At 44.5% G+C, this 24,290-nt stretch overlaps 1 protein-coding gene across 11 annotated transcripts in view; it reads left to right on the top strand.

The window, feature by feature from the left end:
- RERE (arginine-glutamic acid dipeptide repeats) overlaps positions 1 to 24,290 on the top strand; it is a 409,522-nt gene that overhangs the window by 350,239 nt on the left and 34,993 nt on the right. For 10 of the 11 annotated variants that reach the window (XM_057305330.1, XM_057305328.1, XM_048221924.2 and 7 more), the window contains one exon: positions 2,796 to 2,876. In XM_057305330.1, the coding sequence (XP_057161313.1) occupies positions 2,796 to 2,876 (81 nt within the window). Of the gene's footprint in view, positions 1 to 1,844; positions 2,069 to 2,795; positions 2,877 to 24,290 lie in introns of those variants that run through there. The other variant, XM_048221927.2, reaches the window with a different exon arrangement.

Below are 24,290 nucleotides of genomic sequence, written 5' to 3'. Positions count from 1 at the left end.
ACCCGCTTCCGATTCTCCACCTCTGTGTTTCATGGAGGGTCTTCCCACCCCCCTCCACCTCTGCAAATGCTCTTGGTTCTTCATGGTCTGGCCTCTCTCGCTGCCTTGGTGAAGGCATCCCGGACTACTACAGGCCATCCCTCCTCCTGGCTCCCCTGCTGCACTGATGAGTTACACTTCACTACTTTATGCTTGGCTGAGTGAAGTCTCAGATTGTTCTATAATGACTTCACACACATTTGTCTTACCTGCTAAAAATGAATCACAGTTTTAATAAAGGTCTATGGCTGCCTCCTAAAAAAAAAAAAAAAAAATCCAGTGCTAGATGCTCAGTAAATACTTAAAGAGCAGATTAAGAAACATTAATTCTGATGGCTGAGGTAGAGTTCTGGCCCTCCTGTTCTCATGCCTGGGTTAGTTATCTCACCAGCCTCCTTAACTGGTCTCTGCATTGCAGCCAGTTTGTCCCTAATCCATGACGTAGGCCACACTGCCCCTGGAGCAACCCTTACCCAGTCTTTCCATGGACCACTCATGCTTTAACTTCTCTACTGGCCTACGGTTAGGACTGTGACACTTCAGCCTGGCTTAAAGGCTGTCTGCAACCTGATCCTCTCCTGCCTCTTCAGTCTTATCTGCTGGCACTCCATTCTGTATACCCTGTCCTCCTTGCAGTTCCCAGAATGTTCTGTATGCCCTTGCTGGCAGACTCCTCTGCTTGAAACCCTCTGGAGCCCACCTGGCAGGTTTGTTCTTCCTTGTCACTTCCTCTAAGACATCAGCAGAGTAAGTTGCTTCCTTCTCCTAGTCCCATTCGTAGCCCTTTGTCCCTCTACTGCTTTTCTAAGCGCCCAGACATTGATCCCTTCACCTTCCTGCCTGCCTGCCTGCCTGCCTGCCCGCCCACCCGACTGGAGCTCCTTGAGGGCAGGGCAGTCTCATTGCCTTGTGGCATTCCCAGAGGAGACTCTCTGCCCTGAGCTCAGGATGCATGTTGGTCATACAAGTGACATAGGTCACTCTTCTTCAGATTAGAGGAGAGCTGCTTTCTTGTGCCTTGACAGATTTTTCCTTTGAACTATACAAATTATATTGGAAACTGACAGTGATGAGTCATATCTTAGAAAGGAGGTGAAATCTGAAAATGCAGAGCCTCCAGGAACGGAGTAGGAGGTTGCAGATCGGTCTTGCAGGCCAAGTCTGGCTCTTCGCTGAATTTGCCCGACTGGTCTCAAACACCGGGAGTGGGAGGGACTCTCCTCTCGGTGGGCAGGTGATTTATTGGCTGGGAAGCTTCCGCGGTGATTTAGTTGTGAAACGGCGCCCTGCGAGGTGCAGGCTAATGCCTGGGCCGGGCGGAGCTGCCGCCCACAATCCCGGGCCGGAAGAGACCGCGAGGGTCGTCGGGGCCAGCCCCCCATTTTGCAGTCCAAGGGCGGTGGGCGTGCGGCTGTCGCGCTTCTGACTGCCCGCCCGGAAGGAGGACTGGGGACGGAGCGGCCTGGGAAGGGTCCCGAGTGGTGGCTCGGCCCGCCGCGGGCCCCACGGGTGCCCTCTGCTCGCACTCACCGCGGTAGGGAGGAAGTTTCTGCGCTTTGCTGCTCGGATTTACTCCTGCTGTTTGGAGGGACCGGGGGCCCAGAGGCTCGGGCCGCGGAGCCTCAGGCTGGGGGCCCGGCGGGGACGAGCTCGGGGCCGACGGGCGGCACGGCAATCCAGGCCGCCTTTTGCAGCCGCCCGCGGCCGCGCCGGGCTCTGCGCGCTGCGCTCCAGCCTCCTCCCCCGGCAGTGGCGGCGGCCCCAGCCCCGCGCCCTCCGCGCCCCGCGTCCCGCGCCGCGCGGCCCCGCCGCGGTCACACGCCGAGCCGCCCTGGCCGCCTCCGCCCTGCGCTTTGTGGAGCTGGAGGCGAGTGACAGGCGCGGCCTCTCGCCGCCCGGACCCTGAGTGCGGCCGGCGCGGCGTACCTGTGGCTGCCGGGCCGCCGGGCCGCCCGGCCGGGAAGTGTCGCGGGGGTCTGCCGAGCAGGACCAGGCTTTGAACCGCGAGCCTCAGGCCCAGGGCTCTGAGGTGGGGGCCAGGGAGCCGGAAGCTGCCCCTATGGAGCTGGGGAGGGGCTGCCTGGGAGGAATGGGACAAAGTGAAAGTCTCCAGACTGCTGGGGTGAGGGGGTGGCGGTGGGGAGTGTGGGGAAGAAGGAAGGGGTGCTGATGATTATTTGGTGCCTTGGAGTGGCTTTTAATGACGGCGATGGCGGGTCAGGCCAGCGGGGGTTCGGTCTCCCAGTGGGCTTTCATGGATATCGGTGCCTTCTTGGCGAATTCCTCGGATTAAGGAAAGGGCCTTTTAACCCCTCTAGGATGACCTTTTGGAGAAGTCTCAAGGTTTGATTCTTTATCCCTCCTTTCTGCTCAACACTCTGGGAAGCTTCGTTCTCAGGTGGAAAGCAGTTGTGCTGTTTTATTAAAACACGGAACGTATTTGTTTATACCTTCGTGGACCATTGCGGAGACTGTGGCATGGAGAGCACACGTTGCTTCTTAGCCTCAGACCCAGGATGTCCTTCTCCCAAACCCGTCTGGTGTGTGCGATTGGGGTTCGGATGAGGGTTGTCCAGGGCCTGCCCTGGCAGGGGGTCCCAGCTGTACTGCTGGAATTGTCTCCCAGCCTCGCCAGTATTCCCTAGCTCAGACTTTTTTGTGGTTGTTATTCTGCTGATTGCAGATATCTTTGCTTTGCTGACATCCTGTTTTGTTTTTGGTTTTTACATCCCATTTGTTGTTTCTTTTTATCACAGAAACGCTTCGTTAAGGGGCTCAGGCAGTACGGCAAGAACTTCTTCAGAATTAGAAAGGAGCTGCTTCCCAATAAGGAAACAGTGAGTACAATTGGACTTTATGTAACTTGATTTTTTTTTCCCTCTTTGCCCCTGCTGCTTCTCCGCACTTGATCTTATGAAATGGTTTCCTTTAACCCTGTGCTATGCTCAGTCTGGCTGGCCCCTAGGATCTTCTTCATTTTACTTCCTTTACTTTTAGTTTTAGCTCCTGATTTTAGATAGTAAAGTGACAGATTATGCTTATTCCCCCACAAAGAAAGCTGACTTCCCTTTTAAGAACAGAAAGGTCTTTGACAACAGAGGGCTAGTTGGGGGTTGTCTGGGGTGTTGAGCCTTTAACATCTAATTGTAAATATAGTGGCTGAAACAGGAAATGTCATTTACCACCAATTGGATTTGGTTATTGACAGAAGTCATCAACCACGCAATAGAATGAAGAGATCTGTGGCTCACTAGACTTTGAATTCTGTGGGAACTTTTTCTTTCTTTAATGTTGCTTATGTTTTGAAGAGTAGTTTTAACTCTTTAATTTTCCAGCCTTAAAAGTTTGCACTTTTCAGGGTGCCTGGCTGGCTCAGTTGGAAGAGCATGTGGCTCTTGATGTCAGGGTCATGAGTTTGAGCCCCCCGTTGGGCTTAGAGATTACTTAAATAAATAATTTTAAATAAAAGTTATATTTTTCATTGGACAGGTAGATAACACAAGGATTCTTATAAGTTGCTTAAATGAGCCTTTTACAAATTTTTTTATATTTCACAAAGCTGAGAATCCCATCTTTTGCTAAACTTGGGGGAGGAGGGTTTGCTGAGGAAAGTTCAGAGTGAGGTTATATGAAGAGAATACTAGCAGGGGATTCAGTCTCATTTACCTGAATTCCCTCCAGGTGGGATTGGAGGGGGGTGGAGCTGAGCCAGGGAATGGGGAGGCTGGGAATGGAGTGGGACCAAGTCCCAGTGTCTGTGGCCTCTGGAGAGCCTAGATAAAGGAAGTGCTTCTTGGGCCTTGGGGATGGAGGGTGAATATTTAGACATTCAGCCGCTTTCACTCTGCCCCCACCCTCCCTGAGTGGAAGGAGGAAATGGAGAATATCCATTATGGAAGGAGCTGAGTTGTTTTTGGTTTGGTTTGGTTTTTAGTTTTCTAATTGGGTGTTTTGATTGATTTCCTCTTATTCGATTTTGATTCTTTTATTCTGAGGTTTTTTGTTTTGTTTTGTTTTTTTTAAATGAAGTGTTTCTAGACACTTTTTCTGCATGGTACCTTATGTGAACAGCAGTAACTCATAGTAAGGAAGGTTCTGAGATTTCAGGTGTAGCCTTACATATAAATTGGTGGTTTGTACCAACCAGTCATACTTACATTAAACTTTTAATATTTATTATACATCTGAATATGCTGATGGCTTATTTTGAGAATGGTTTAAAAAAGAGAGAACTGTTGATAGATGTTAAACTAAAATATATGCTGTAATCGATCTATGTAATCAACTTTTTTTCGGGGGGCGGGGTGTCTTCCCAGAACAGATTGGAAAGAGGTATTTAATGTGGAACAGTGAAACAAATACCTTTAAGTTTTCTGAAGATTTCAATTATTTGAAGTTTGATATGTACTTTTATGAAACTAAAATGCTCTATCCAAGTGTAGGAATTTTGGTTTGGCCAAATTGGAGTGAAAGAGCCATGAGTGGATGTGGTCTGATGTAGTAACCCCTCACCTCCAGTTTTCTCTCTCCCTGTGCTCTGCTAGAAGTTGCAAAGTATGAAGAATTCGATACAAGATATGGCTTGACAATTATTTTATCTTTCTGTTTTAAAAAATAAACTTATGATAGTAAGATTAAGCATCAAATCTAAAATCTACCATCCAGCATTTGGGAAATGCCAGGCAATTTTATCTAGTGTTTTATTTCTTTAATGGAAAACAGATCTGAATAACTTTTAGCCTAGGTAAGGGTCTTATAATCCTTTTTTTTTTTTTCTCTTGCTCTTGGCTGTCCCTTATCCTTACTGATGATGTCTGACTCAATATGTAGTTTTTCCTCACCCACAGAGAAGTTATTGATATTCCAGCCTTTTGAGCTGGTTCTCTAGTCTTTTCTAGGCACTTCTGTCCTGAGACCCTTCCTTCCCCATCACTCCTTGCCATCCCTGTTTTCCAGTCATGTTGCTTCTCTCCTCACTTCTCCAGTGGCACCCAGCAGCCTCCCTGTTTCCAGCCTCTTCATCAGGGCATGATTACTGGCGCTAACAGAAGAGTTGTTGGCAGCACTGGAGGGTTTATTAGGGCTGACACTGGCTAAACGTTCCTAGTATCCTGCTGTATTTTGGCTAGAATTGGGGGAGTTTGGTGTAGGGTTAATCTGTAAGTATTCTAATCATCTGAGAGACAGGCACTCATTTTATATTTTCCTTAGTTATCAACATAGCTGAGCTAATCATTCACAACTCCTAGGGTGGGGAGGGCAAAGGTTATTTTTCATTTTTGCTGCAGAAAATGAGAAAATTTGCAATTATTGGTGTCCTTGGTTCAGAATTTCCTTGGTAGTAATTTTCATATGATCATGCCTGTTTATATCAGATCCCTCTGATCTAGATATTTTCCACATTCTCTTCTATTTACCACAATTATTAACTCATTTCTTTGCTATTCTCAACTGACTTGAAACTTCAGAAGGGTGTCAGCATCCAAAAGAACATGCCCAACTGGGCATGGCATGGGGGTCACCAGACCTGTGTTCTATTCCTGGCCTTACCGTAACTGTAGTACTTGACAACCTCTTCTAACTGCGGTGTGCTTTTAAGCTGTTCGTTGGGAAGTTCAGGTCAAATCCTGACAAGGACTGGAGAATTATCTACTCTAAAATGGTGTTTCTTTGTGTGAGAATTTTATAGGTGCCACGGCCTTTATAAAATGTTTGCACACCTTTGGCTGTTGTTGTACCTGAGAGCAGAGTGATAGTTCTTGCCTCTTCTGCCGCTTGACTGCTATGGGGCCTTGGGCAGATTACTCAGCCTCTCTGTCCTTAACTGCCCGTGTCTGTGAAATAGGGTGATCCTTCTACCATCTAGAATTGTTTTGAGAATTTAAATGAGCTAATGTCTGCAGAGAGTGTATAAAAACATTTGAAAATGACTGTTCTTCCCATCCACCCCACATAATTTTAGCTAGGCTAACTGAAGTAGCTAAATGCTGTGGAAGGTATGGAATTATTTTCCGATTGTAAATACACCAAACCTGTATGAAAAGAAATGACCTGTTTCTTAGCTTCTGTCTTGTGAAAACCCCTGCTCATTGAAAAACTGGAAGGTATGGAATTATTTTCCGATTGTAAATACACCAAACCTGTATGAAAAGAAATGACCTGTTTCTTAGCTTCTGTCTTGTGAAAACCCCTGCTCATTGAAAAACTGGGAGGGGGTGAAGGGCGGTGCCTAGTTTAAAGGATGCATTTCCTGTCTTGAAGCTTTGTTGAGGAGGCTTTCATCCTTACTGGATCATTCAGTGCAGTTTTGTAGACAGAGGTTCCTGGTGGGCATGGACATAAACAGCTTTCCTCGTTCTTTTGGCTTCTGGTGTTTATTACACAAGAGCTAAATCTGGCTTTTCTCTGAGAACAGTGATTGTGGAAAACCAACTATTTATTGAAGTTTAGTTGAGTGGGTATTACAGGTTAACCTCATGGTACCCAAGAGAATAACTGTAAGTCAAATATTTTTGTGTCGTGGTTGTGCAGATATCCTGAGTTACTGCCTTTCTCCCGTTCTTCCTTTTTCTATAACTGATAACCTTCTTTAATACATTTATAAGATGTGTAATTAGTAGCAACGTATGGTAAAGGATCTTTGCTGAGTGTCTCAGATTCCCCTTGGCTATATATGTGCCTCTTCTCTCTCAAGACAGCGTTTGGCCTAATCCACGTCAGAGTCTTCGGTGTTCGTGCGTTCGTGTAAATCAGCGCGAGTATCCCAGTGGCTGAGCTTTTGAGATGATGGGCAGTCAGGCCTCTGGGGTACTGCTTTAAGCACTGCCACAGAATCTTTGGATCAATGAATTACATGACCTCTGATACTTAGATAATCCTTGAGAAAATAGGAGACCGAATAGAATTGAATCTTAAATCACCAGGAAGAGAACCCATTGTTGTAATAAATAATACAAAATCATGAGCGTTTCAAAAATAATTTTTTGTTTGATTTTTACACACATTGCAGTTTTCTTTAAAATCATGAGATGATTACTCTAATGACAGTGACATATATTTTCTTTCACACTGAGCACATGTCTGTGTTGTTCGAATCAAAGACCTTCCGTGTCTGACACCTGGGTGATTGTCCCTTGAATCCTGGCTGCCCTTTGTATATAGCTCTATACTGTCATTCAGACAAATTCAGCCAGCATCGGATTGTAGACAGGGAGTGCTTACTCAGTGACCTATCTCAGATGCAGCTACAATTAGAAGACAATGTGATCTGCCCCAATGTGGTGGAGAGGAGAGGTGCTTCCAGCATGTTATTAGCCTGTGGAAGGAGGTGAAAGGGGTGTGTGCCTTGACTGTCTTCCTCATCTCTCTAGTTTTATTTTTGTGCACCTAGCCTCGTAGGGATTAAGCTCATGTTGTTTGTCATCCCAGTTACTGGTGCATTAATATTTTCTGTACTAAAAGATTCATTTTTTAACCCACTTTCCATTTTCAGAGCTAAATATTCCATGTAGCTTAATTTAAAAAAATTTTGTATACCCACCGAGCACTGTAATGGATAAGATGTCTGTAATAAGAACCACGGTGCCATCCGTGCCCTGCATTGCAGCAGGAAGGTGCACGTACACATGCTTTCCATGTTCGGCCATATGTGCTAAGGGCCCTGGTGGAGGCTCAGGCCCCACAGAGTGTGCACAAGAGGCTGGGGGCTGGGGGGCTGCTGGAAGGCTAATTGGAGGGTGTGGTATTTGAACCTCAAAGGAAGGACATGTTTTTGGACAGGTCATGGCTGGGAGGGTGGAGGAAAAGCAGCTTTCCAGCTGTAGGAAATATCATGAGCAAAGGCACGGAGACAGGAAATTGCAAACCGTGCTCAGCACGTACAGTGTAGCCTGGGTGGAGAGGAGGGCGCTAGGGCTGATGCAGTAGGACTCAGGCCAAAATTATGGCCTGGAGGGAGACTTGGGGGACCCTGCACTCTCTCTAGAGTGGGCATTTGGAGACCTATTGAAGGCTTCTAAGAAGAGAAAGGAGAGGTCTTAGCTGAGCTGTGGGAGCATTCTTGAGCAGCACGAACAAGATGTGGAGACCAGAGAGGAGGTTCTTGTAACAATTTGGTCTCATAGTAAGACAAAAAATGGGGAGTTGAAAGTGATTTATGGAACTGGAAGTCTGTCTTTTATCTTGATATTCTCCATTGAAAATGTGTTCTTTTGTTTTGTTTTTTTAATGGGACCAAGGGGCAGCTGGTTTTGATGTTTTGGATTTTGTTTTTGTTTTTTTAATTTTGGGTGATAGTATGAAAAAAGTACTGGAGATTTAAAATTTTAATTTGAGAAGTAACATGAAAATCAACCACCTTTCTCATTTCTGGGAATGAATTCTGTTAAATATGTACATAGCTATTGAATATTAATTGTTCATTTCTTTAGGCAAAATATCCTTTGCATAAAAGCACATTCCGCCAGCAAAGAATAACTACTATTGAGAAAGGTTCTAAGACTGAGTAATCAAGATTCTGTTAATATTAAGAGGTTAAGAATGACTCGAGCATTCAGTATGAGCGTTCAGCATGGAGTTTTATTTAACTTCAGATTAAAACCTGAGATAAACAATTTTCTAGCCTCATTAATGCTTAATCTAATGTTACATAACAAAGTGTGGACTTCCTGAATAGGTTGATAGTATTGAGGACACAGTTGTGTTATAGCCCCAGAACCAGAGGCCTCTGCTGCAAGTGCTGGGCACCCTTGCTGCTCCCTGGGTGCTCCTCCTGCCCGGCCCGCCCGCATTCTCACATCACCTGAGCTTGCTACCGATGCAGACTCTCAGGCTCTGTCTGCTCCTGTTGAACCAGAATCTGCATTCTAATCAGCTCCCCAGGTGATTTGAATGCTTAGTTAAGTTTAGGAAGCATTGCTGTTTACAGTAGTGCAGACTTGCAGAATCCGTATGTCACATTCATTCTTAAAACAGTGTTGCTTTCATTCTGTTAAAGTTGTAAATTACTTCACCATTAGGGCTTAATTTCGTTTTTCAAATTATTATAAAGTATCTCAAACATAGAGAACAGTATCTGGGCTTATTTTCATTATCAATAATAGAATTTCTTAAAAGCTTCCCTTTTCCTATCTTTCTTTTTTCCTAGGAACACGGTTGTAACTCCTGTCATATTTTATATAAAAATTGTTGTCCTCCTCTTTCCTTGTAGCATGTATGTGAGTTAGGGTAGCCTAGATCTCAATTTAAGTTTCTAATAGAAACCTTTTTATTTGAAAGGATGACATTCATGGGGCACCTGGGTGGCTCAGTCGGTTAAGCGTCTGCCTTCGGCTCAGGTCATGATTCTAGGGTCCTGGGATTGAGCCCTGTGCTGGGCTCCCTGCTCAATGGGGAGCCTGCTCCCTCTCCTCCCTGCTTGTGCTCTCTTTCGCTATCTCTGTCACTATCTCTGTCTCCCTCAAATAAAATAAAATAAAATGGATGACATTCTTTATTAATATGACATTTACACACTTAATACTGTGGTGTTTTCAGGTTTTACTCTCTTTCCCTGGTACCCCCTTATATATGAAGAAGAAATATACATATTTTGAGAGGTTGGCAAGATCGGGTCCAAGGAGAGACATGTGCCATACGTTTTTTTCTTAATAACTTGTCCCCAAGTAGGGGCAGATAAAAGTTGAAATTTTCCATTCAAGAAGTGATTACCCAATAGAAACAGGCACTACGTTTTGGCAGTGAATATTGTGATCCTGTAGTTATTGCCATGCAGGGGTTTTGTTCCCACTAAAATGGGGCAGAGGCTTGAATCTTTTCATCTGATAGCCTAAGCTATGTGGATATTTGGCTGGGCAGTGGTCCAGTTTTGACTAGGGTAATCTAAGTGAGATTGGCTGATTCCCTTGTGTAAGTAAAGCAGTTAAGAAATTTGCGTGTAAGAAGTTTTTGGTGCTGATGTTGGGGGAATAAGGAGGTCTTTAAAAATTAGGTGACTTTTTAAACCAAGGGCCTTGAAAATTTGCTGTTCTCTGTGTAAATGCCTCAGGCCTGCCCTTGGCCTTATCCTGCATATCAGAACTGGAGGGAATGGCATACAAGTATTTCGATTGTGTACCACGTATTGCTTGTAGACACTACTTCCAAATGAAACCACCTTGGACTTTTAAAGTTACTGAACACACTGCTGCTCACAAGGATCAGTTAGTTATTTGCTGTTTGTATTTGCTAACCTGTATTTCCTATGATTTGACTGGGTCTTGGTTACCTGGTGACTTTTTGGATGGAGACATTTATGACTTTTCAGCCTAAGTAGACTCCCCCATTTTATTAGCTAGTAAAACAAGTGGAAGGTTTGAAATGGTCTTTAAGAAGACTTATAAGCTGTGATTACTATGCTTATAGTCAATGTGTTTATCCACTTGGAGCTCATTTCTTATATCATAAATAGATTTTTTTTTTTAGCCTTCGTAAGGTCGGTGAACCCATCCTAACTTTGAAAATCCAGTTTGCTGTTGTTTTAAGAATAAGTTTTAAAATGTATCTGAAGTCCTAATCCTGGAGTAATCGGTTCATTTTAATCTTATTTGAAGTTATGCCTTTGAGTAATACTTAGGAAAGTAGAGTAAAAATTACTTCTGTTGTTTTGAAAAGTAAAGCGAGGCCTTCACCTCCGTCTTGCCGTTGCTCCCCAGGTGGAGCTCCCTCACCCTGCCCCCCATCATGAGGTTTCTTCTTTTTTCTGTTGCATGTAATTTGAAAACCATTAATTGTATTATAGAAACAGGAAAAGCAAGCAGGAGAAACCTGTCTTGGGACATCAGAATTCCATTAAGCTAAGTTTTCTTTTTGAGATGTTTACATTTTAAATTAAGTTTCAATATTAGTGACCTTCGTTATTTTTCAATTTTACGGTTCTTTGTTCTGTTCATATGTCCTAAGTCCTTCTGAAACCTCTAAATTGGTGTGTCATAATTCCCTGATTTGGCCTTGGAAGTGTCTAAACCATCATCATGGTTCTCCGTTGGCAAAATTGGGAACTGTTTTGGGGACCCTTTAGTACCCAAGGCCTGTGTTGTCTTTGAGGGATCTGTGGTGGTGAGAGGGTGCTTATTACCCTTGTGGAGTCCATAGTCTGGTAAAGAGGCCAGTGGGGCTTCTGGTCTTCTCTGGAAAGTGCCTGAGGGACAGTCACTGAGACTGTCCAGGGCCCAGTTCAGGGCGTGGGCTGCACACTTGTGAGAGCCACAAGAGCCCTCTTCTCTGTGCACTGGTGGAAATTACACGAATTGCCCAACTCCTCTCTCAGAAGAATTGTATTTTGTTCTGCCCTTGAAAAATTATTCTTTATTTTGCTTTAGTCCTGGACGGCGGGTGCTGCTTCCTCTTGTCTTCCGTGCATCCCTCTTCTGCGCACATACACGCACGTGTGTGTTTATATAGAATGTAAGCCTTCCGGGCAGGGACCTCCTTGTAATACCTCTTTATGTTTCCTTTAGTGCTCAAAACAGAGACCCTTACTTGATGTTTGTTAAAAATGAGGTGTGTGGCCCAGTATGTTCACATATTTGTGAGTGATGGGATGGAAATACACTGTAACCATAGATAGATATATAATTATTGGTCCTAAAAGATTAAAACTTCTCAGTGTTTGTAAGAAAAGGTTTTCCTCATTTTTTGCTCTTCATGTTGTTTTTCATGATCCGCTTTCATGCTGTTTTAAAGGCCAGTTGAAACCTACACATCCTAGGCCTTGGACTATGTAGCGGACAGAAAATCCTTGTTAAACTTTCCTGTCTCAGGACAGTAAGACTGGGACTGGGGGGGTCACTGTGCCACGTTTGGACTTCCTGTTCCTGCTTATCATGGGCAGTAAATCAATTCTGCTGTTTGCACAGCAATTCTGTTTTCTAGATTATTTATAAGATTGAAACCCATTGTTTATTTTTCTCAGCAGGTTTATTGAGCAAGTCAAGAATAAAATATTGCCTTAAGCAGTAGAGCAAGCCATTAGCCAATTGCAGCTTGGCTTCAAAACGATCGCGTGCGTGTGTGTGTGTGTGTGTGTGTGTGTGTGTCTGTCTGTCTGTGTATTGTGTGTAGTACTGGAGGTGAGAGCCAAGCGAGGTGAAAGAGGTTCAGGGTTGCCAGATCTCTGTAGCTTTGCAAGGTTCCTGTGACTGTTTATGGATTTTTTTCCGCTTTTAGTCAGTTAGTGAGTCACCGTCATATGCCATTTTATTATCTTGAAAACAGTCTGGAATTCTCCTGTATCTTTGCTGTATGAGTGAAATCCCACTGATACATTCTGAACGGCATCAAGTTAAAGTTGTTGGTGTGATGCTTCCGTTAGGTATTTTCAGCTGCAGCCGTTGTCTCTTTGTCCCCATGTGTAGGAGTTGGGATTTTTCTTAAGTTTGACAAGAAATGGTGACTTTCATGTATTTGATTATTTTAGAGGGCTGAAACAGCATAGATCCAACCCCTTGGGACTCAGTGATTATTGATTTAGGCACATGCCTCCTGCGATCAGAACTTGGTTCTCCTTCCCAAAGATGCCTTTTTGGAAATGTGCTAATGAAGTACATGGAAGCCAGTCAGAGGTTTGTGGCCTTCAGTTGTCAAGGGAAGTGTTTAAGCTCTGGAGGGAGAATCTGGAATGTGTGGAACAACAGGAGGAATAATTAAATTCTGAAGGAAACAGGCCCAGTGAGTCTTTATACATGGCCAGCTTCAGCAAAGTAAAGCAGGCAGCAAGTGAAGTGGGCAAACTGTAGACATTCTGGAGAAGGTGGAATAGAAAGCAAAACAAAACTTCTAAAAAAATGTTTAAATTTGCTTTGTCCTGTGGATTGAATTTGCTTATCAAAACCTGAAGTTCGGGGTGCCTGGGCGGCTTAGTCGGTTAAGTGGCTGCCTTTGGCTCAGATCATGATCCCAGGGTCCTGGGATCGAGCCCCGCATCGGGCTCCCTGCTCGATGGGCAGCCTGCTTCTCCCTCTCTGTTGCTTGTGCTCTCTCTCGTGCACGTGCTCTCTCTCTCAAATAAATGAATGAAATATTTTTTTAAAGAAAAAATTTGAAGCTCTTGGGGCGCTTGGGTGGCTCAGTTGGTTGAACGTCTGGCCCTTGATTTCAGCTCAGGTCATGATCTCAAGGTTGTGGGATTGAGCCCCATGTTGGGCTCTGTGCTCAGCACTGGGTCTGCTTGTCCCTCTCCCTCTCCTCCTCCCCGTGCTCACGAGTGTGCACTCACTCTCTCATGGTGTCTCTCTCTCTCTCTCTCTCTCTCTGTCTCTCTAAAATAAATAAATAAAATCTTAAACAAAAACAAACTTGAAGCTCTTAATTCTTTTGTCATGTCAGCTTATCAGGTGACTCAGGAGAAAAGTCCATGTGCTTCTCTAACAGATTATATTAGGCTTATCGGATGATTAGGCAGAATAATACAGTTAAAGAATGGAATGCTTCTTATATAGTCACTTTGTATTAAATGTGCAAGTTTACACCTTGGAACATGCATCCATTTGTCCAGTATGTATGTCTCAGACTGAAACTAAAGCATACTGTTTTCTTTTATACTATATTCTGTTCTCATTATTGATTGTTCAAATGCTAAAAGTACCCTACCAGGCATGTCTATAAATACTTTGATTTCTTATAAAATTTTCCTAGAAATCAGTGACAGGATGTTTAGATAGTGTGAATATAAAAATTTAGAGTTTATTCCTAATACCATTCTATCAACAAGCACTTGGAGAGCTCATTGAGTATGAGAAGAGATGTGACTCTATCTATTCCCTGGGGATCCCTCCAGCTGTTCGGTTACCATAGTGAGAGTTGCCCGGGACCTACGTGTGAAACTATGGGGCACAGACTCTAAGTGGTAATGGGAGTCAGAGGACCTGAAGATGAGGGCTGAAGGAACATCTTGGAAAATGTGCATTTGGGCCTGGAAGTTAGGTGAAGGATAGGTGTTTTAAAGAAATGCCTTGCCAAAGAAAGTCTTTGAAGTATCCTTGAAGAATTCCCTAATACCTGAATCCCTCCACAGCATGCCTTCAGAGTGGCTGCCCCGCTATCCCTGAGAGCCTGGTAACATTGAACCCATTAAATGGGACCATGGTGGTTTGGGACAGTTCCCTTGCTTTAGATGTCCTCCTTTTATGACACCAGGATCTGAATCCCTTCATCTTCCATGTGTTGTCCTAGTTGAGTCCCTTGATGACACAGAGAAATATTCATGCCATGCCCCTCCTGCACAGAGGCTCTGCAGACAGGTCAGGGTGGTCGACACTCCTGCCTGGGCTTCTGCTTTCCACACTATGTATTCTAGGTGAGCTCCTTCGGACCATTGTCCTTTGGCCCTGCCAGCAGCCTCAGGCAGCCAGGGTAGCGTTTGTCTCTCGCCCTGGCCTTCTCCTTCACCCAGCAGACAGGCACGTGTATTAACTCAGTACACACTTCCCAGCGTAACAGAAAGTCACATGATAGGTTTTGTTTATTTTGTTGAGTTTAGCACATGTTAAGGTTAGCATTTTTAACCCAACTCTTATTTCCCACAATGAACAAGTGTTAATATTAGGATTCCGTAAAAGACATTACCTGTTACAGCAGTGTATACTCAAACTAACCATCCGTTAGGCCGTTTCACACCTGGAGTGTACCTGAGCAAAGATTTCCAGCACCAAACCACAGCATAATCAAGTGTGAAACAGTGGGCTCTTTCCTTTGGGATAGACCATTAGCTTTAGTCCCTACCCCAGAACCTCCCCAGAAGTCTTGTCCATGCTTATAATCCTGGCACCAGAGCAGTCCCTCAGCCCATTTCTCCATGTTTTGGTAACCTATGGCTGAAGAGGAAGATAGCAGTCATTTAGCAGACACGTCTTTGCCTGTCAGCTGCTTTTGTTTCAACTATTGAAAGCAAAGCCTGAGTGACAGAGTTCTCCTCCCCCCCCCCGCCCCCGAAACAAAAAGTGGGAAAATGGGCTGTTTGTGGACTAAACTGAGAGCCCTGGGTTTTAAGGGAAATCACTGCTGTGGTGCTTGCTGTCAGTTTTCCAAATTGGATTTTCTGCCTTTCACTGAGCTTTTCCTCTCCCACTCCTTCCATGTTGGTGGGGAGAGTACCCCAACAACACATTTCATAGTAAGTGTATCCTGACAGGAGTATGGCAGTTCCCTTGTGTCCCTGTGGCCTCACCTGTTTGTTGTAACTAACCGATCCAGAGTAGGTTGTCTGGCTTCTCATTCTGTTTACCATTGCTGGAGAACACATGGGCAAGGTCAGAAGGTCTGGAACTGAGCTGCACAGCCGCTGTCTTGCAGAAGCACATGGCCTTAGGTCTGTCAGGCTGACCGTTTCCTGTTCTCAGGTGCTGCACTCCCTCTGCTGGTCTTGAGGACGCTGGTGCTTCCTTCAGACCGCGTGGCTCTGCATTCACGAGGTCGCGGTCCGGTTCCCCAAGCCTTCAGCTGTGTATGTTGCAAAGAAAAACAAGAGAACTTCCTGGCTGTGGGGAAATTATTTCAGTTCTCTGGCAGGGGTGGTAAGGAGTACATGTAATAGAGGTCCCTCCTAGTGCCATTCCCCTACCTCACATCCTGCCCCTAAAGTATTCCAAGACAGTTTAACTTCTTTGGGGTGCCCCCAAATCCAGCATTTCTCTGCTTGATGGTTGTTCCTTATACTAGATTTCTTTTACTGCCAGCCCCTGCCCTCGGCGCAGCCTCCACCTCTCCCCAGTGCTCACGGCCGGGGTCATTTTTTATAGCACACATAACCTTTAAACCAAAAAGAAAGTACATTGCTTATAACAAAATGAATCTCTTTTCTGCTTTTATTTTGAAAAGTCCTCCTTGTTGTTTAATGTGGAGGATATTCGTGCTGAAAGCCTGTTCCAAGTAGGCATTTGTGCATCCCAGAGGAACTTTTGATTTATTTCCTTAACTCTGCCCTCCTTTCTCTGTGGTTCAGAAACCTTTAATGGTCTATGAAGCTCTGAGACTTCAGTGCAAAACAGTAGTCGTTTTAAGAACCCCTCCTACTATATAAAAGGCCTGCCAGTTTCCACATGCTGGGTTTTTGACTCCCTGACAGGCTGACCTCTCACAAATTTTGGTTGTACAGCAGGGCATCCAGGGTTGGGGCCTTGATAATGGTTTTGTGAAATATTTTTTCTCCTCTCCCTCTTTGAAAAGTTGTAATGAGAATTCCGGGCTCTCGGCCAGCCCGTGGGATGTGATACAGTAGAAATGTTTCTGGTGCCCTTTGTTACTGTTCAGCTTTGATTAGGTTTATTTCCCGTAAGCTTAATTTTGCTCCCCCCCTCTCCCCTTTTTTATGGCTCAGGAGGTTAACTGAGCCAAGGTTATGTATTTTATTACGCAAGCTGCTGCAGCCTTACGGAGTCACTGCACCAGGCCTTTGTGGCAGAAAGATGAGGGGAGGCCACTTCCTTCATATCCTCGCATTTCTTCTTCCCAAGGCTGCCTGCTCCTGATCATGTCTGCTCATGGAAGGCTATGACCAGCCCTGCAGGTTGGGGGCTTGCCCGTGGGTCTCCTACTCAGGGCGTTCCAGGAAACCATTGTACAACGTGTCTTGAGATTTTGTGAAGTTAGAAATCATGGTAGAGCTCTGTCTCTCCGGGGTTTCTGCCAGGCGGAGGGAGGAGGTGGGGGTGCCTCTAGAACAGCAGGCCGCAGACAGTGACACCCCTTTGATCTTGCTTGTGGTTCTCCATTTCAAAAGAAAGAAGTGGTTGCCGCTTAAAAAAGTTTTCTAATACTGCTTTGACTTGGTATTTATAGCTCTTTTTATCCTTGCAGATGAGAACACTCTACAGACATTTCATCAGTTCCCCTGATACCCTGTGAAGGTACCAGGGTTCTTGCACAAGCTCGGGGAAGGAAACTGAGGCATAGTGACACTAAAGGGGCCCCCTCCGTCACAGACATCATCTAGGTCAGGAGTAGGGGTGAGGCAAGAGCAGAGCCTGCGTGGTATGAGTGCTTGTGTTTGGGGCCATGCTTGCTTTTTATAGGAGGAAAGTGAGATTTTATTATCATAGAAATTCTTTATTCACAGTAGGACTCCTTGGCCAACTTACAGTGATGAAGTATAACGTATAAATGTATATAAAGTATACATGTAACTCTTGTGTGCCCAAGAGCTGTTGAGACATGGACTGTGGTAAGCTGCTGGCGTGGGGAGGGGGTGCACTGAGCTTGTAAGCTGTGTTTTGAATTTGGGCATAGACAGTAAACCTGACATTGAATTCAGATCTAGAAGCTGAGATTGAAGCTTGTGCCATCGCAGAACTGACCCCCCGAGCTCCCCGCTGAGGGGTTGTGATGGGAGTGGTGTCCCTGAGAACAGGAGTGAGGGGTGTCGAGGGTCACTCAGACTCTCTCTACCCAGGAGTTCTGTGCCTTCTCGAGAATAATTCTGGCTCCTAGCACTGGCTCGAAGGCTTTTGCCAACTGAATAGCTAATAGAATGACCTTCCTTTAGGCACACAGAGAGAGGGGTAGTTGTCCCTGGTACCTTATTGGAGCAGAATAATATATACTAAAGTGATACTTTGAGCACTCCTTCCTTGATTTTGTCCCTATTTTCTTTGGGCCCTCACTGCCTGTTTCTGGCCACAGCTCATCAGCTCTAAACCAGTTGAGCCCCTCATCCTTCAGGCTACACTCTCATGCAAGCTTTCTTGGGAAAGTTGTTGGGTTTTTTCTCTCCCTGTTTAGAAACACAGATGTCTTACATCTCCACAAAGGAATTTTGGAAATAAACCTATTTACAGAAAGATCCACACAAGTTTGACATTGTTTCCTCAAAGCACCTTGTTCACAGTCCTTAGCAAATACACTGCTCTTCGAAGTCAGATACCCCTCCACCTTTTTCTTCCTCCAGCCTCCAGTGTCCTCAGATGCCTGCACAGCTGAGCAGGAAATAAGGTTCCTTTTTCCCTAAACTAGTCGTGCAAACAAGGCCAAAGAGGAAATTGCTCATTCTTTGGTATTATTAAGTTTATTTTTAGTTTCCTAGTACTTGATTTATTTTAGAGGAAGCAGAGGGATAAAATGCAGTATCTTAGTAAGGGAAATACTAGATACTGTATCTGAAGCATTATTACTAAGTTAACAAACTTTTCATGATGAGTGCTTTCTGACTGGCCCTTAAAGTGTGTGTGTGTGTGTGTGTTTTATTTTATTTACATGTATTGATTTACATGTCACTCAGCAGACATTTGAGTCCCCATGTGGAAGACTTTTTGGCTAGATGCTGAGGGTGTGCCGAAGGCTCCCGGAATGGCTTTTCCAGTTGACAGAGCAGCTTCTCCCATTTTATACTCTTTCTTCCTCATGACAGTCTCCCGAAGCAGTTAGATGACCGCGGCTCAGTGCTGGGACACAGACCTGTGACTTGTTATCACTCTTACTTGCTCATCCCCCCATAAGCACCAAGTATACTAAACCTTTCTCTTCCCCGCATCAGATCTCGTGACCAATGAGTTTGTCAGCTCTGCAGTGGCCTCTTCTTCCTTCTTACATAAAATTGCTGGCAAAAGGAAATGTGTGAGTTCTTGTTCCAGTCTCCCTGTCCTTGGACAAGTTACTCGATTGCTCTGTTTTTAGTCTTCTCATCTATAACATGGGGATAATGTGACCTACATCCTAGGACATTTGTGAGGATTAATTGAGTACAGGCATACCTTGTGTTACCGAGCTTTGCAGATACTGTATTTTTTACAAATTGAAGGTTCTAGACTTCTGTGCAGGAAGGAACTGCAGATGTGGTGGAAACAGCAGGAGAACTAGAACTAGAAGTGGAGCCTGAAGATGGGACTGAATTGCTGCAATCCCAGGATGAAAGTTTAACTTCTTATGGACAAGCAAAAAAAGGGGGGTTTCTTGAGATGGAATGTGCTCCTGATGAAGAGCTGTGAAGACTGTTGAAATGACAATGAAGGATCGAGAACATGGCACAGATTTAGCTGGTGGAGCAGCAGCGGGGTCTGAGAGGATTAACTCCAGTTGTGAAAGCACTTCCGCGTGGCTACAATGCTATCAAACAGCATTGCATGCTACAGAGAACTTGTTTGCCAAAGAGTCAGTCAACACAGCAACCTTCGTTGTTGTCTTGTTGTAAGAAATCGCCACGGCCACCCCAAACTTCAGCACTCACCACCCGGAGCAGTCTGCAGCCACTGCATCCAGGGAAGACCCTCCAAGAGCAAAAAGGTCATGTCTCCCTGAAAGCTCAGATGATGGTTAGCACTTTGTAGGAATGAAGTATTTTTAATTAAGGTATATATACATTGTTGTTTTAGACATAATGCTATGGCACACTTAATAGAACAGTATAGTGTAAATGTAACTTCACGTGTGCTGGAAAACAAAAAAATTCATTTGACTTGCTTTGTTGTGATACTCACTTTTTCGCGGTGGTCTGGAACTGAACCCACGCTGAGGTATGCCTGTACTTGATGGTCAGAGTGGTCTTACCTATATGTAGTTGTGAAACCTAAAATATTTTGAGGACCTGAAAAGCAAAGAATCTTACTCAGTTAACACTTTGAAATTGTATACAGTATGTTTGGCTCATTTTGAGGGGCGGGGTTACTTACAATCCACATTTCTTTTCTTTTCTTCTTCTTTTTTTTTTTTTTTTAATTATTTGTCAGAGAGAGAGACAGCCAGCGAGAGAGGGAACACAAGCAGGGGGAGTGGGAGAGGAAGAAGCAGGCTCCCAGCGGAGCAGGGAGCCCAATGTGGGGCTCGATCCCAGGACCCTGGGATCGTGCCCTGGGCTGAAGGCAGATGCTTAATGACTGAGCCACCCAGGCGCCCCAACAATCCACATTTCTGTTACACTCCTCAAATAATCTGGCCGGGGAAACTCCATGTAACTGGATTATGTGCCCAAAGATGAATTGTACGAATTTATGCTCGATTTGAGGTCTGTCCTGTATGTGAAGTTAGAGTACTGGAATTAGAAGTTGAAATTTGGAATTATAGAATGTTAAGAAATGCAGTTGATTTGGTCTTCCCAAAATATCAGTCCCATCTCTCCATCTTGCTGTCTTCAAGCTGTCAGGGTTTTTTAGTAGAGAAACCAGGGGCTTTCCTTGGCCTGTGCTGCAGAAGATTCCTGCTGTGTGAGTCACCAGGTGGACATGTGTGGAAGACTGGGCCGTGAGCTCCTGTTAGCTGAAACTTCTAATAGCACTCCAAATTATAAACAGAGCAAATGAGGGGGATTTAAAAAGAGATTCTTAAATTTTAATATATTTTCTTTTTTCTTTTCTTTTTCTTTTTTTTTTTTTAAAGATTTTATTTATTTATTTGACAGAAAGACAGCCAGCGAGAGAGGGAACACAAGCAGGGGGAGTGGGAGAGGAAGAAGCAGGCTCCCAGCAGAGCAGGTCGCCTGATGCGGGGCTCCATCCCAGGACCCCGGGATCATGCCCTGGGCCGAAGGCAGATGCTTAATGACTGAGCCACCCAGGCGCCCCCTTAATGTATTTTCTTGAGATATTTTAAACTCTAGTTTACATAGTTTTCATTTTTCATTGATTAAATTGTCTCTGGTTTACTTAGTTGCCTGGTTCTGGATGTATCAGGGTTGAGGGTTATTGTTTTTCTGTGACCTAGGCTATTCAAGTGATGTTAATAACAGAAGTAATGTCTTGTTTGTGCTTAGGTCCCTTTGTTGAGAGGGACCCAGTATGCCAATAATACAGAACATTCTGTGTCATTATCAAAGCATATTGACCTGTTAGGGTCAGAAATCAACCCCATTTTATAAGTACAACTAAACGAGACATGAGGAGGGGGGGACGTATTCACCTAGAGCAATTTAGCAGGTTTTTAGATTGTGTCACCAAGAGAAAGGAGGTCCACTAAACCAGTGCTTGCTGTTTTCATGCTATGGTTCCCATTGGAAGAGCCCCAGAGCTGCAGATACTGTGGCTCAGGCCTCACCAAAGAGGACACTGTATCTTCCTTGGCATTTATTTCTTTAGTGGGGATGGAGGTAAGAAGCGTTACATTTGCGTCCTTCCAGAAGAACTTAAAACTGAAAACCTCAGAAATGTCTGGAAAGGTGTAAGATCTAAAGTAATGCAAAGCGTAGGATAATATGTGGCAAAGCAGTATTGTCTTGGGTAAGTTGAATGGTCACTTAGGGACTAGTCGTATGGAAGTCCTGTCTGAGCTTGTCCCTTTTCCTTCTTCTTCTTCTTCTTTTTTTTTTTTTTTAAAGATTTTATTCATTTGACAGAGAGAGAGACAGCCAGCGAGAGAGGGAACACAAGCAGGGGGAGTGGGAGAGGAAGAAGCAGGCTCACAGCGGAAGAGCCTGATGTGGGGCTCGATCCCACAACGCCAGGATCACGCCCTGAGCCGAAGGCAGACGCTTAACCTCTGTGCCACCCAGGCGCCCCTTGTCCCTTTTCCTTCTTATCCATGAGCTGACCACACACTGCTTCTCATACTCTATGATACGCTTCATTTTCTTCTGTAGTGCACATCTTCACTGTATTCTTGACCATGACCATAAACTGTATTCATGACCATAGTTGAGAATTCTTACGTTATTTCTGTGAAAGGGAAGCCCGTGAAAACAATCACGGAGACGGCACATCGTGCCCACTGCAGCTGTCTTTCTGTGCAGGTCCCTTGCATTGATCAGAGTGCTGCCTAATAAGAGGCTGAGACTTTCATCGCAGATATCCCTCCAGGCTTTGTAATTTTCCAGACCAGATCGCCCAACTGATGGAAGCGTTTTCATGACAGTCTTGCAGCAGATGTTTACTCTGTGTGCACTGGCTTCACAGATGCTGGCTGACCCCGTTAGGGTCTCTGAATCCATTGTAGATGGACTCCACCACTAGTGTGAATCATGACTACTTTGTTACCATAATTAGAGCTACTAAAAGGAAGGATGGAGGTGATGTGGACAGTGTTCAAAGGAGGTGTTCAGTGTTGACAGGGAAGAGCAAGTGTTTCATCTTCGCTGCTGAATTTTTAGAAAGCGAGAAATGAAAAATGAGACCCAGGGGGGAGGAGAAAGGATGCTCCCTAAGCTTATTACATATATTCAGTATCCAGGTTAGGTAAAAATATCAGACTAAAAAGATAAAAGGATTTGGTTAGAGTAGACTTTTTTGATTTTTCAGTTGGATGATATTTTGCTGATTGTTGTTTTTTACAATGCCCTTTATAAGATTTTTTATTTCGAAAGAATGAGGCATTATGTTTAACTTGTAATCTTCGAAACATATAAATGGTTTTTTAGGTTATTTCTTAAAAGATAAGTCAAGTTGGTGTTGGATTCTCATATAATCATTCATTAATATTTATTGATAGTCTACATAATGCTGAACATGGTGTTAAATGCTAGACATGGGGCGCCTGGGTGGCTCAGTTGTTAAGCGTCTGCCTTCGGCTCAGGGCGTGATCCTGGTGTTCTGGGATCGAGCCCCGCATCAGGCTCCTCCGCTGGGAGCCTGCTTCTTCCTCTCCCACTCCCCCTGCTTGTGTTCCCTCTCTCGCTGGCTCTCTCTCTCTCTGCCAAATAAATAAATAAATAAATCTTTAAAAAAAAATGCTAGACACGTATCATTCCACAAGAAATAGGTTCCCTGGTTCATGGAAAATTTAAGTCTATGAAGAAGACTTAAGTGAATAATCCCTTACGTATGTAGTTACAAATCCTGATAAGTACTATAAAAGAAAAGTACTGGGTATGTAACAGGGACCTAACTTCAATAAAGGAATGTCTGAAGATGTTTCATTTGAATTATGACCCGAGAGATGAGGGAAGGGTAGAATCAGAAGAGCACCCGGCCACGGGACCAGCCTGTGTAGAGGCCCTGGAATAGGATGACCTTGGAACTCAGGTGGGACTGTAAGAAAATAAGTGTGTGGAGCTGTATTAAGCGAAAGGAGACTAGTGAGGGGCGAGGTAGAGGTGATAGGAACCGGTCAGTCAGATTGTGGCGACCTTGCAGGAGCCAGCAATAGTGATAGCATGTCCCGAAGGCCTCTGCTGTGTCAGGCACTGTTCTGGGGACTTTACATGCATTCATTCATTGGCCTCATAGATAAGTGGCTGTGTACCTTTCCCGAGTTCATAAAGTAGCGTAGCCAGGATTTGATCGCAGTTTGGCTTCAGAATCCATACTCTTAAACACCTCGTTATGTTTTTATTCAGAGAATCATGATAAGCCATTAAAGAGTTTTCAGACAGGATAAGTTACATCAGATTTGTTTTGTCTTATATATAAATTATATATTTACATTATATTACAGTATATATAACACTATAAATTTATATATATAAATACACATATATGCATACGTGCACACACACACACACACACATACACAGTGCAGTGTGGAAAATGGGTTGAAGCAGGTCAGGAGTGGAGTTGGGCAGTCAGGCGACAACCATGGCTGTCGTGTGCTTGTTTGCCCCCGCTGGCTTCACCACAGTAGGTGCCTCCACTGAGGCAAACGACGGGAAGAATCTGTAAGTATATGAGTGGAATGGCAAGGGCTTTTCTGAAATAGCTGTGAGTGAAGAACAGGACAGTGATGTGGCACACCCAGCCGATGTTTGGGGGGGGGGGGTTTCACCTTGTCTCCCGTGTACATACTTTGTTCTCCAGGTTTTTTGGGGTTTTTTAAAGATTTTATTTATTAATTTATTTGACAGAGAGACAGCCAGCGAGAGAGGGAACACAAGCAGGGGGAGTGGGAGAGGAAGAAGCAGGCTCCCAGCGGAGGAGCCCAATACGGGGCTCGATCCTGGGACTCTGGGATCATGCCCTGAGCCCAAGGCAGACGCTTAATGACTGAGCCACCCAGGCGCCCCTGTTCTCCAGGTTTTACACAAACATACACGTGGGTTAGTTTGACATATTCTTTGTTATCACTTGAGCCTGCTTGTCCTGTAGATTAATTTGGAAACCATTGACATCTATAGAATAGTCCTTTTTGGCCTTACCTAGAAGCACAGCTCTGCTTCTTTTAAGCTCATTTGGATAATTTTGAAGACTACCCTGGGGGACGCACTTCTTGTCACCCCTCTTAGAAATAGATGGTTTCTAAGGGGTTGTCATTTTATAAGTGCCACACTTCCTTTAAGATACCACAACATTCTGGAAAACAGTGATCTTAACACTGGGCAGACAAGACAAAGAAGGGTCTCAGACCTGAGGCCCACGTGTGGATTCGAA

The sequence above is a fragment of the Ursus arctos genome, unplaced genomic scaffold (genome assembly GCF_023065955.2).
Source record: "Ursus arctos isolate Adak ecotype North America unplaced genomic scaffold, UrsArc2.0 scaffold_32, whole genome shotgun sequence".
In the NCBI taxonomy this organism is placed as follows: domain Eukaryota; kingdom Metazoa; phylum Chordata; class Mammalia; order Carnivora; family Ursidae; genus Ursus; species Ursus arctos.
The sequence above is the reverse complement of the archived record's forward strand: the minus strand, read 5'-3'. Positions and strand labels throughout refer to the sequence as shown.